Source organism: Mycetomoellerius zeteki, unplaced genomic scaffold, assembly GCF_001594055.1.
Source record: "Mycetomoellerius zeteki isolate Tzet28-1 unplaced genomic scaffold, Tzet1.0 scaffold312, whole genome shotgun sequence".
NCBI lineage: Eukaryota > Metazoa > Arthropoda > Insecta > Hymenoptera > Formicidae > Mycetomoellerius > Mycetomoellerius zeteki.
In genome coordinates this window covers 115,533-129,310 of record NW_017257297.1, presented here as the reverse complement: position 1 = coordinate 129,310, position 13,778 = coordinate 115,533, and the positions used below count along the sequence as shown (strand labels likewise).

Below are 13,778 nucleotides of genomic sequence, written 5' to 3'. Positions count from 1 at the left end.
AACGTAAATTAATGTAGCAACATAAAATACGTTGACTAAGACGTTTCTGTAAGATATAGAATATTCTTTTACTAATTGTGAAAATTTTTTCGTCAATCACAAATTTTACTCCTTTAAAGCAAATAATTTTTTTCTACAACATTATTATACAAAAACAACAAATATTTACCATAGTAATGACAAAAAAAGAATATTCTATACATAAATTTTGTCATATTTTATAACTCAGACGAGAAAATATATTGTCTAAAAAATAAATAATTACTGATAATCATACATTTGGTTTTATAGAATACTTACTTGTAAGAACGATAATTACATTGATTTAGGAACAATACGGTACCATATATCGTTTAAGATAACAGCTACAATTTTAGGGAATTGACAAAAATGTTTTAAAAAAATGAATCATAGTCACTTATCAATTACCTCAAATTAAAAAGATGTAATATCATTATTATATTGATATAAGTGACTATGGAATAAAAATTAAAAAAAAAATGGAGACATTTCAATGTTGGTTCTTTTTTTATATTCACTTCCTTATACTTTAAATAAATCTCCCTCTCTTTCTTTATCTAAAGTAACGAAAAATCTTACTTTAAATGCAAATATGTATATGTATATGTACACAAGTTGTACTGCAGTTATATAGTACAATTGATTAAAAAATAGTTGTTCTTAACTCTCGTATTACCAATGGGCAGATATCTTATGTTCACCAGTTATTCTATATAACTATATATTTCTATAATACAATTTAAAATTCTGGAAAGATATATCTTTCATGAGAAGTGATGCAACTGAATGTATCACAATCCTTGGAAATAGCCGCTTTTTTTTTAAAGAAGGATGCCAATTGTACCTAAGAGATGCAATCTGAAAGAGTAAAAAAAATAGAATCAATAAAGCAACAGTCAATACAAAGATATATATTATAACAGATATATTTATAAATAAAAAAGTAAACCATCATATTATTAATGTATACAAAATATTATATTAAATATTAATATTAATTATTTAATAATTACCAAATATTAAGCAAGCATTTTTTGCATTCAAGAAAATAAATTTTTTCTAGCTTAAAAAATTTACATGATTTTTTAAAACCATTTTTACTGATTAGTCTAGAGAAGAAAATCAGTTTTGTTTAATGGCTTAACATATCTCCTCTTCATCCTTCTAATAAGAATTATACGTAGTAAAAAAATAACTTGATATTGAGAGAATTAATGCAATATGTAATGTATATATGCTACAATTACAGTACAATATCATATATACGTCATGCTGGAAATGTGTGAAAATATAATAAAATCGATTACTTGCAAGTAAAATTAAATTATCAGTGGTAACAAGATAGAAAACAATAATTGACACAAAGAAGCCATATTATGGTTTACACAAATGAAAATCAATTAAACTCGAATGACGAGTCTTAGAAATAAAATAGATATGTATAAGAAGTAGTTTCTGAATGAGACGCATTAATACTTGTACAAACATTAGTCATATTATTTGATACTGACACTAAAATTGAAATATCTGTCGATTTCAATTTATTTTTTCTCGTTCTTAAAATCCTTTGGATTCTTCAGTTCGGTAAGCTTATTCGTCATAGCCTCATGGTACGCATCTAGCAATTCTTGCGCAGTTAGTTTAGAGCATATGCTCTTAAAAATATTGAGTAAACTCTCTTTAGATACGTCATCATCTTCAATATGTGCGATTGTGAATTGGGACGTCCATAGTTCGTCTAGAATGCGTTTAGCCATAATAGGGGACTGTTTTAACGCTTGTGCTATGTCTTCCGAGCTGTTGTTCTGCAAAGCAATGTCGAGAACTACTGGCGCAGGAATAAGTTCCTCATTTGCTACAGTATGACTAATAATTACGTCCATCGGCAATCTTTGTAACATAGCATTCAAACTCGACAATTCCGGCATGGATTGCTTGATACCTTCTTGTTCTTCCTGCTTTAACTTCTCCGACAATATCTCAATGATTTGGGATGACGTGCATTTTTGACAGATTGCGCCTTTTAATTCATCAAAGTCCAAATTGTTCAAGCCCTCGGCTATGTTGAGCTTCTTGCTATATACCTTGAGCACTTTATCAAAGAACTGTTTATCATGGCTAAAAATGTCAGGCAATTTAAGAAGAACTTTGTTAACGCCGCACGCACGGCAAGCTGCTTTTAACGATGCCTCGTTGACTTGTTGTTTATTCTGCAAACCGAGCATTTTGATCGTTTCCTTCAACAGTTCTCCCTCCTTCAAATGTGCCATCTTCACCTGAAAGTTAATCTTCCGTTTATTTGATAAACAATCGGTACAACCAGTACGCAAAAAATAGAATTTACCTTATATTGTAGGAGAATTGCTTCGGGACTGCATCTTCTAACTGCGCTTTCCATCACCTGATTTAAGTCGATTTCGTCCAGCAATTCTGCAAGCGACATTTGAGCCGCGACAGATTTCGTGGACTTTTGAACAGTCGACGTAGTGGAACCGACTTCATCGGTACTGGTACCAATGGAAGAGTGCGTGATTAGAAGTTCGTCAATTGCACTTGAAGATACGGTGGGATCTTTTGATATGTCCAGGCTGGCATTTAAAGATAATACTTCTTGGCTTGTAGTTCCGCTTAAAGAAACATAATTTTTATATTTTGAATAGCCCATATAATAAAATGCAAATATCTTGTTTATAAAATAAGAAAAGATGACATACATGATTTCAGAGGATGATGAAGGAATTGGCACGGATTCGACATTATTTGTAGACGTTTCAGGCTTTGAAACTTCAACAGTAATGGGTATCTTCGCGCTTGTTTGTTCATTCTTCTTCAAAGTATCTAAGTCTGACAAATCAGGATTATCTGGAACCACGGGTTCCAGTGAAATATCCATGTCACTAGTGATCGACTCTGTTTTATCCGAGTCTTCTGTAGAATCCTCTTTCGACAGATTATTCGACATATTCTCAGCGGGTCGGATAAGTGGTGTACTACAAGTTAAAGATTCATTGTTACTTATCGCAGACCCTATTTCAACATCAGATATCGCAGCGATTGATATAGTTGACTCTTCGTCCATCGCCTTAGTAGGCAATTGCTCCACTTCATTTGATTTGTTATCGGAAGACTCCGTTTGCAGCTTATATGTACTTTCAAACTGCTCCAATATCTTCTTCACAAATTCAGTTTTTGGTTTACCTTTCACGGGTATTCCGTCAACTTCGCGTTCCGATAGTCGAGCAAAATCACCAATTGTGTGTATATCTCTGTTCGCAAAATACGTAGTTAGATTAGTCTTCCAAAGAGGATAAGTCAATCGTTTAATGATAGTGTCGATAGGTTCCATGCATGATGATAGTGTTGGATAGATTGAATGCGTGGAATCAAAAAATTCAGGATCAAGTTCTGCATTATTTTGAGTCTCTTGGTTTAGAACACCTTGTGTTGAAGATAAACTGTCAAATATGGAGTCCGTTACTGACAAGGTATCTTGTTCCGCTACGTTTTCTACCGCTTGTGTACTGCTGCGTATTGGCTTTTCACAAAATATCTCGTCTGCATTTACAGTGGAATTTAATTCGGTGATATTCTGGACGTCTACAGTATCCTCCATATTTATCGGATTATCGTCTTTGTTAGGTAAAGCGTCTATCACAGAGTCATCGGTCACGTTCAGTTTGATAGAATCTACCGAATTATTCTGGATGACCGTATTTATGATGTTACTCGTCTGGTTATTACTCGTCTGATCATTACTCGTTTGATCATTACTCGTCTGATTATTATTTGTCTGATCATTATTACTTGTCTGATCATTTGTTGTAACATTAGTCTTTGCACTCATCCCGTCAAAGATATCTTGCTGCGTTTCAGTATCTTCTGTTCCGACATCTATCGGCGAAACGTCGTCAGAATCTTCAGACGATAAAGACCGTTGATCTTTTGAGATAATTGGATTCGTAAATGTCTCAATTTCCTGTGCTAATTCTAATTCATTGACAACATCGATCTTTGCACAAGAACCTGTTTCAATAATATTATTACTTTCTAGAGAATCATCAGGTATTTGCTCATCAATATCCATAGTTTCTGTATATGCTTCAGATATTTTTGTCGGTGATTCATTATTTTTCTCGATCTCCACAGTTTCAGTACCGTTTTCATCCTGAATATTATCCTCATTTACTTTGTCTATGTCATCAAATGATACAAGTTTAAGTTTGATTTGCTTGAACTTAATCGGAGAATCCTTCTTCGACGTAGGACTACGTGTCGTCGAATATTTAATCGTCTTTTGCGCAGTAGTGATCTCATAGCCCATTTCTTTTGACACCGGTGGATCTGCAAAACTAACTCGCTTTCGCTGTAACTAAAAAAAATATCGAAATATATTTTATAAATCTATAATTTTAATAAAAAGTGCCTTAAAATATAATATACAAAATAAAGATGTAATATGGGATAAAAAATAACCTTTAATTTAATTTTATTCTTTAGAAAACACATAATAATATAAAATGTACAAAAAATACCTTGGAAGTTGAAATATCTGAATCTGATTCATGACCAGATTTAAAATCTGGTAGGCTTGACCGATTACGTTTAAGAATACTAGCACTCGGCGATGCAGTTAAAGAAGGTGGATTAGCGCTTGACCATTCCAATATTGGTAGATCCTCCTTTTCACGCAATAATGATACATTCCTTTCATTTTCTTTGTCAGCTAAACATTCCATCGATAAGGAATCTAATGCATTCAATTTAAATGAAAGCTTCTCGCCATCGTTTTTCAAAGTAGTGAACGTATGTGTCGATGAAGATGCAGAGTAATCAGTCGATCTCATATTGCTGAAAATCTTTTCTTGCCGACTGCCAGAAGGCCCACCTATTTTATCTATTTCTTTAATCACTGATGTCTTTTTATTTATTGGTATTTCATTCTCTGTGTCTTTCGTTTTTAATTTCTTTACGGATGATTCTTCCTCTAATACAATAGGGTTATCACTTTCGAGTAGTGCCTGATTCGTGACTAAACCCAGCATATGAGCAGCACGTCCTGTGAAAGGTTTCGGCTTAGAAAATATTTTGCTATTACTTCTTGGCGAAGAAAAGGTAATTACACTCGTAGATTTAATCGATGATGAATTGTCGATTGTCTTTTGATCTTCTAAAATTAAGTTCTTCGTATTAGAATTATCAGTTTTCTCAACCGAGTCTTTATCTATGTTATTTGTGTTTTCTTCGTTTTTTGTTTCTGTATTACTGTCAGGATTAGTTTCATCTAATTCTTCACATGGATCAGATACATCATTATCATCGCAATCCATAGGAACAGATTCAGGTACATAATTTTTATCAACAATCGCATTAGAAGTTTTAGTAGCGTGAACATTAATCATTTTATCAATCTTGATAAAACATTGTTTCTCGCCACATATTTTATCTAATTTTAAACTAACGTTAGGAGCTTGTGAACTTTCGACGACATCTTCGATTTCATCTTGACTCTGTTCGTTTGGTTCAATAAGTTTCGCAGGTTTTACATCCGAGTTAGATTTTAAATTATCTTCACGTCTTTCATTTTCACTAATATATTTTTCAGTTTCACTAATATCAGTTTGACTGGATGTCGAAATTAAACGAGTCATACCTGTGTCAGCATTTTTCAATTCAGATACCTTATCAATAATATCATTGGACTTGTTAACATCTTTATCTTTATTAATGTCTTTATTAATGTTTTTGTTAACTTCTTTATTAATATCTTTATTAATGTCCGAATTAGACTCTTGTTTGCTTCGTCTACTTCGTCTTTTGTATTTTGCGATTTGATCTGTATCATCTACGTCTTTTGTATTTTTTTCCTGTGTTTTTGGAGAAATTCTCTTTGATCCGTCCGCAGGTTTTACATCCACAGATTTCAATTTAAAGTTCTTATTATCAGGTGTCCCGTATTTCCTTAATCCATGTACTACTGTTTCACCTTCATCCGAATGTTTGAGTCGACGGCGATTTATTGCTGGACAGTCAAATACCATATCGATCTTTAAACGAGATATTTCATTTTTCACACGTTGACTCACATTACCCATATTTATATCATTACTTCTCGATGATTCACCACCATTATCGCTTTTAGATGTAATTAATTTTCGTTTTCGACGTTGAGCGCTTCCAGTATCTGATTCAGTATCTGACAACTTACGTTTAATGCATTTCTTATTTTCGTTAACATTTTCCTTAATATCGGTGTCATCATCTGACTTCTGTTTACTATTTGTACCAGGTTTCCCCTGAGTAGTCTTCACTCTTAATGTTCTTTGTACATTTGTTATACTTGAATCTTTTTGAGTTTCGATAGTTTCATCGTTTTTTAATGATGAAGTTGATTTTGTTATGCTATTACAATTTTGTCGTTTAGTACTATCTGATGACGAAGATGATTGTCGTTCATGCATTTTATCATCTTCGGGAAATTCATCTCGAGATTCAAAATTCAATTTTTTTGCGACAATTTCTACTGTCATTACAGCATCTCTATCTTCGTCTATTTTTGATGTAGTATTTTTTTCACTGGCAGATGTTACATCTGAAGACAAATTCGTTTGTTTTGATGTATCCTGCTTTTCGTTAGATTCGTCGGTTTTCAATTTTTTCGTTGCATTTTCATTTTGCTTAGTATCGACAGTATTTTCCTCAATATTTCCATCCAACTCGTTACTACAAACATTATCAGCTGTTTTATCTGTCGCATTAGAATAAGTAGAAAGTTCTACTTGTTTAGTGGTAACCTTGTTTTCTTTGTTAGCATCATTATCAATGGGTTTCTGCATTGTACAGTCGCTCTTCTTATTATTGACTTTATCAATTTCGTTAATTTCTTTGGCTTTAATATCAAACCATTGTTGCAAGTTTTGAGAATTTTGCGAGGACGATTGAGAAAGATCATTATATAATGCCGGTATATCATCTCTTTTCCTTTTCAAAGTTTCTTTTTGATGCTCAGTCAAACGATTAACATCAAACTTCAGATCTGTTTTTATATATACATAATCCTATAACAAATTTGAAAATATAAAAAATATTAGCCAAATAAATACAAAAACGTTTTCAATGTAAAATATATAAAAGATATTATTTACTTGCGAATTGGGTTCAGGTACTACAAATGTATTTTTATCACTTTTTTCAGGTGGTTTACTTGATACTGATTTTGTGATACTTGACTTTCTATTAAAAAAACTCCCGGCTATATGCACCTGCTTTGTTTCTGCTGTTTGTGTCTTTTTCTTCGTATCAGGTTTTATACAAGGTTTCTCTTGTAGTTTTTCTATTTCATCTAAAATGCATTTACCGGCACTGTCCAAGTTGTCTCTAATTTCAAAAATAGATAGTGCTGAATATTTTATTTCTAGATTAGTATGATGCAAGGCTGTTATAATTGCGTGTTTGTACGACGATAAGAGTTCGTGATCTAATTTTTTTAGTCCTTTAAAAATACTGACAATGCATTCCCATGTGACTGCAACCTATAAACAAAATTGCCAGAAATAAATAACCAGATAATATAAAAATCAAATGCTTTGTGAAAAATATTGATGTCATACTTCTTTAATCAACCCCGCTACTTTCGATGAAAGTATAAGTTCCATCACTGATTTACAATTGTACAAATATGACACTATTTTTTGCAGACTGTGTCCATATACGGTACTAAGTAAAGCTGTTAATGCTTTCAGAGCGATTATAGTGTTACGAGTGTTTATATTAATAGAACTTGGTATGAGGTCTGTTATTAATAGTAAAATGGATGGAATTTCATCTTCAGCTAAAACATAAATTATGTAAAAATATATATTACCGTGTTCTGAGCATTAATATGAGTATTTTATATAAAATTATAACAATTTATTTTACATACTCAACAAGGACTCGTAATTAACAGTGCTCAATAAGATGTCTAAGCAGTTTATAATATAAACACAACGTTTTGTGTTTGTACTTAAACAATTCCGCATCATGTTTGCAGTATCGAATAAGATTTTATTTGGTTTCATTGTAGTTACCAAATCCGAATGCAATTCGACTTCTTTGTACATAGATTTCCACACTATTATTGATTGATTCATTTGAGTCTATTAATATATAAAAAGCAGTTTTCAGCAAATAAAAGTATAGTACTAAAAGGAAACAATTTAAAATTATACCAACCTGCGTCATTTCGTCAAGATATACAGGAAATGCCAAAACTGATATCATAACTTTGAAGTTATCCTCACCATTGATTTCAGTGTTTCTTATGTATTTTGTCGAAGTTTCTGCTATTATACACCATAAATCTATATAAACTGATTCTTTAATATTCCTGAAACACATTGTTGATTAAACAATTAAATATATTATTAAAATTATTTAAACTTACTTTTTCTTAGAGGCAATATGTACTGATTTCAAATTTTCCAATATTGTTTCCAGAAACCCAAACACACCCGAGGAATATGAAAATTCTGAACTAACACATCGTTCCAAAAGGCACTTGATCATATTACTGTCTTGATTCCTATAATATGGATATATAAGCGTTTTATATAATATAAAGTACTACATATAAATATATTGACAATTTAAATTACCTGAATAATATGTATGACAACACTTCGTCGAGTATTGGCGATGTTAACAATTTTAATACCAGTTCTGGCAACGCATTATCATGAAATTCAGTTTTCTCGATAATACAATTAAGACTTGGCAAAATTACATCAAATAGCATCTCTTTCATCATGAGTTTATCTATATGATTTCCCAATTCAGTTACAACTACTATCACATCTCTATATAAATGGTCCTGTAAAATTCAGTACGTAAAATAATAGTCAAAATTTCTTTTTATATATATGTGCTTCGTGTCACAAGAGAATAAGAAAGTTAAGTATATATTAATTAACCTTTGTTGTAAGTTTAACAGTTCGTATATATATCATCAAACTTGTCCATAACGTTTTACTAAGCTGAAAACGATATTTCATTTCTTTATCTGTAATTTGGACAAGAATGAGCAGGACCTCTGCTATACTATGAATAATGCTTTTGGAACATTCTCGAAACACATCGTAAGATATAGCATGAGGAAGTCTTTCTTCTAACATTGGAGAGCAAACTGTAACAAGATCTTCCTTTGAGACAAGTAATTGACCCAAAGCATCCATAGCAACCATTTTTGTTTTAAAAAATCTTTTGCCTGGAGAGGCAACGACGTCAAATTTGGAAGAAAGCAGTGGTGTATCTCCAAGTGGTCCAAAGCAATAATTCAAAAATTGTGTGATAACGGGAGCAGCGAATTTCCCAATATCTCTATACAATTTAACAATTAAATGCCACCAAACTTCTAGTTTTGTCAATGCAATTAATTCAGTTTTACTATTCTTTGCATTTAACGGAATACAGAGTAACTTTATTCTTCTAGCAGTAGCAAGTTCTTGATGATCTAAAGCGAAATTGTCAATCAATAATCTCCACGAAAGGAAAGCTTGTCTGTAATATAATAGAAAATCGATTAGTTTGTCATAGATAATTGAAAATTAGGATTTAATTGCAGAGTTGCAGTTTCACCTGCGTATAATAGGATCAGTAGACTTGAAGGCCTTTTCCTCGACACTTAGTAAATTATTTATAAGGCTGGCACCACGATGAAGATCTGTGCCAAGGAACTGGATAGTAGTGTTCCATTGTGTAGTCCAATCCAGTTCACATGCCGTTACTAACAGCAACATGCGTTTGTAATATGCAGATTGTAAATTGATCTTATATTGTGTCCATACATCAGGGTACTCTTTACGAATATGAGCTGATGAATTTGTTGTAAGAGCTTGTTGTAAAAGTTTCAAAGCGGGACCACGCTGGCGCTTGTGTCCCATATAGGCCAATATTACAACCTTATCCATCAGTAATACGTCAAACTAAAAAACGAACATTTTCAACCCTGAATGTAACTTGAAAAATTGTTCATGACACAATTGTGCATATTTATACCTTTTGAACACTTTGATCAAACGTTATAGAAGCCATTCTGTACAATCTTCTCAAAAGAACAAGTGCATTATGGTTTACTTCTTCCTCTAGCTTTTGTTCATCTGATAAAAGCTGTTGTTCAATCTTTGTCAACATTTGTAAGTTATCTACACATGCTGTTGGTGTTAACCATTCCATTAAAGTAGGCTGTACATTAATAAAGCAGCTCTTAAAAAAATTTAGAGCTTGTCCATCATTAGCAGCTGCAGAAATAGCATTGTCATCTAATACCTCCAATAATTTGAATACCTTTAATCTAAAATCAAGGGAGAGACTAGTACTTTGTTACATTATATAGAGTATATAAATTTTTATGACAAATTTAACCAGACAAACCTCGTTTTTAAGTCGGTCTGCAGCATTGATTCAAAAAGATGTAAAGAATGTGTACGAAATTCTTGTATAATGGCATTGAATGCTGCCAATGCCTCAATTCGAAAGGTTCCATCGCTCTTTATGAACGATTCTAGAACCAGCTTTAATAAATCCTTGTACTGTTCTTCTTTAATACTACCACATGTCTCTAATTTTCTAGCGTGACTATAAGACAAACATAAAGTCTTTATTGCAAGACATCAAGGAAACTATTTTTTATCACATATGCATACACAAATATATTCAATATCGTTATTCAATAACACAAATATATATATAATGTACATATACATATTTCTAAGTAATACAATGCTATTGTGCGTTCTATTCGTGATTTTATACTAAATCAGACAGATCTTCCCTGGTAAATTTATAGTGAACATTATAACAACGTTAAAAGTATAAATTTTTTAATTTTATATTTACTTAAAAATTCATTCTATAAGACAGTTGAATTTATAACTCGAGAAAAAGAAAATTGTTAATAAATTTTTCTGTAAGTTTTTTCTTCCTCTTTCCTATGTAATTTTTGCTCATAATTTTTTCCTTTTTTCTCTCGAATTCTGATTATCACGAGGTGAAACAAGATGCAAAAAATATAATGTAGTAAAGGCTGCTTTTTCAAAGAGACATGGTCGACACAAACAACGTTCTAAATGTTATCTTCTTGGTACTAAATAAATAACAAAGGTAGAACGACACTTGTGTCACTGTGTTTTTTAAAAGGCAAGCGGTCGGAGTCAGATCTGATATCCACAATCTTTACAATTAACTGAATGATTGTTCGTAACGTTCATCTCGTGCGTCAAACGTGGGGATCTCGTCGCGGTACTCGGTTACGCTATCCTCGTTTCTCTCGGAGCATGCTCATGATATTTTACCTGGTGATATAGAGCAAAGCATCGCGCCGCTTGTCCTTGGCATTATCTTGCAACGCCTTCAGCATTTTCTGGAAGGTCGCACTCGAGGTGATCGCCATCTCGTCGCGTCCGTCTCCTTTTTTTCTCCTGCCTTCCACGCAACAGTCCGATTACCGATCACCACTCATCTCACGCCGCGCGCACGAACCGGCGCGACTCTCCTTCTCGTCCACTTCCAAATACGTTTTGTTCGCGTTGATTTCCACAACCTGGATACTGAGTTTTCGTTGCTACAAAAGGGCGAATATATCCGACACTTCGAAGCTTACTGCGGCGCTCTCCTAACAGAGAGGAGGGAAGATTGGTAGAAAGAGAGAACAAGCAATTCTCTCCCGTGTCGCAAATCAGGAAGCGATTCCGTCCGGAGCACAAATGTACCTGCGTATATATCTGTATTGTAAGGTCTGTAAGCAGTGCACACCGTAGTCTGCACCGTCTGCACGGTTTTCAGAAATTTCAGAACGTTCTACTTTAGGGCAAGATGGGGGAGACTCTGGGTATCGTCATTTTCCACCGACCAAGATTCTCGTCTTCTCGTTTCGTTCCTTTTCCGCACAACGCGGCAGCGTTCGCAAGCTTTCGTCGCAATCGCAGTCGACTCCAATCCGACAAACAAAAGTGGCGAACCGCGTTTGTTTTTCCCGTACGCAGCTTCGCGCGCCAAGCGGAGTTCACAAAGGCGCTCGCGTGGCTTGCCGTGGCCTTGTCTCACCCCTTCTATAGGTTTGTTCGCGTCGCATGTTCCAACATGTTCTTGTTAGAGACCCTTTAATCAGAGGCTGGTCATAAGAATTTCGTCAAATTTCTCCAAACGAGAAAGGAGTACAGGCTATCTCGCTTGGAGAAATTTTTATGTTGGATTCACCCTGCATTCGATTTTCGTCGTATGACGCTCTGCAACCAATCAGAAAACAGGATTCCGATGAATTTTGCTTCGTATTCTCGGAATCCTGTTTTCTGATTGGATGCAGAGCCAATCCATCATTATGGCCAGTCTCTGATTAAAGGGTCTCTCTAGTTCCAATGGCTACGTTTACACCGTGCATTTAGGGCGCGGCCTATACAATAGATGTCCTTGTTTATCCTGTAGGTTAAACAAAGACACCTATCGTATAGGTCGCGGACTAAACGCACGGTGTAAACGTAGCCAATATGCTCCTATCATAGCTCCTATTCACTCCAACGCGCTTAGTAGAAGAGTGTACCTTCCAACAAGCGATACAAATAACACGGGCTACGTTTACACTGTGCATTTAGGCCGCGGCCTATACAATAGATATCCTTGTTTATCCTGCATATTAAACAAAGACACCTATCGTATAGGTCGCGGACTAAGCGCACGATGTAAACGTAGCCATTTAGGCCGCGGCCTATACAATAGATGTCCTTGTTTATCCTGTAGGTTAAACAAAGACACCTATCGTATAGGTCGCGGACTAAACGCACGGTGTAAACGTAGCCAATATGCTCCTATCGTAGCTCCTATTCACTCCAACGCGCTTAGTAGAAGAGTGTACCTTCCAACAAGCGATACAAATAACACGGGCTACGTTTACACTGTGCATTTAGGTCGCGGCCTATACAATAGATATCCTTGTTTATCCTGCATATTAAACAAAGACACCTATCGTATAGGTCGCGGAGTAAACGCACGGTGTAACGTAGCCACGGTGTGACACAGTGGATCATTACATCCTTGTTTGCTGCGTCCAGTGTGAATTATGCTTAGGTTTGTTCGCGTCGCAAGCTCCAACGTGCTCCAACATGCTCCACCATAGCTCTTACTCACTCCAACGCACTTGATAGAATGAGTAGGAGCTATGGTAGGAGCATGTTGGAGCATGTTGGAGCTTGCGACGGGAACAAACCTCTTACGTCAGCTAACGTTTAGTTTTAGCGGGAAGCGACCCCGAAGCGACCCGAGAAAGAAGAATGGAAGAGAGAGGAAGACAGTCAAAAAGAGAATGAGACGATCAAAAAGATAGTGAGGCTAATTCATTACAGGAAAATATCTGCAACGAATTTCAATTTCACTGCGATGACGCAGAGATACAAGTATAGACTCTCAGTCTCAAAAGAATCTTGCCAGGATAATGAACGTAATTCACACGTGTCTTCTCCGTGGAGCAAAACGTATTTCGAGATGGGAAATTGAATCCTCATCCCGAAAGCCGAGATTTCGATGCGTTCTTCTTTTAATCCTTTGAAGCATGGTGGTAATCCACGTTACCACCTAAACTTTTTCAGTTTTTAGTCGTTTATTTTTTGATTGACGCATTTAGGTCTGGTTTTTCTAGTGTTTTCCTGGTGTCTTAGAAGTAGAAGACTATTAAAAAAATAGTTTAGTAGTCCTTATTATTTATTGTAACAGTTTTATAAATAAACAGAGAT

The 13,778-nt window shown here is 34.5% G+C and overlaps 1 protein-coding gene across 1 annotated transcript; it reads right to left on the bottom strand.

Moving 5' to 3' along the window:
- Window positions 1-568: 568 nt before the first annotated feature.
- LOC108724908 (telomere-associated protein RIF1) lies at window positions 569-11,785 on the bottom strand. The gene is made up of 16 exons (XM_018451610.1): window positions 11,349-11,785; window positions 10,429-10,632; window positions 10,054-10,348; window positions 9,634-9,980; window positions 8,970-9,555; window positions 8,655-8,869; window positions 8,444-8,581; window positions 8,233-8,386; window positions 7,943-8,156; window positions 7,629-7,849; window positions 7,164-7,550; window positions 4,554-7,076; window positions 2,736-4,390; window positions 2,366-2,648; window positions 1,533-2,297; window positions 569-879 (listed from the first exon to the last, which is right to left on the bottom strand). The coding sequence occupies exons 1-15, from the start codon at window positions 11,444-11,446 to the stop codon at window positions 1,563-1,565; spliced, it is 8,055 nt and encodes a 2,684-aa protein (XP_018307112.1). The 5' UTR covers window positions 11,447-11,785; the 3' UTR covers window positions 569-879; window positions 1,533-1,562.
- Window positions 11,786-13,778: the final 1,993 nt, after the last annotated feature.

Bases quoted from the DNA above. Each gene is read 5' to 3' on its own strand.
- LOC108724908 (XM_018451610.1), bottom strand. From the start codon at position 11,446: ATGGCGATCACCTCGAGTGCGACCTTCCAGAAAATGCTGAAGGCGTTG. The intron at 10,349-10,428 runs GTTTGTCTGGTT...CCTTGATTTTAG, and splicing joins CAGACCGACTTAAAAACGAG to ATTAAAGGTATTCAAATTAT. The intron at 8,870-8,969 runs GTTAATTAATAT...TGAATTTTACAG, and splicing joins CTGTTAAACTTACAACAAAG to GACCATTTATATAGAGATGT.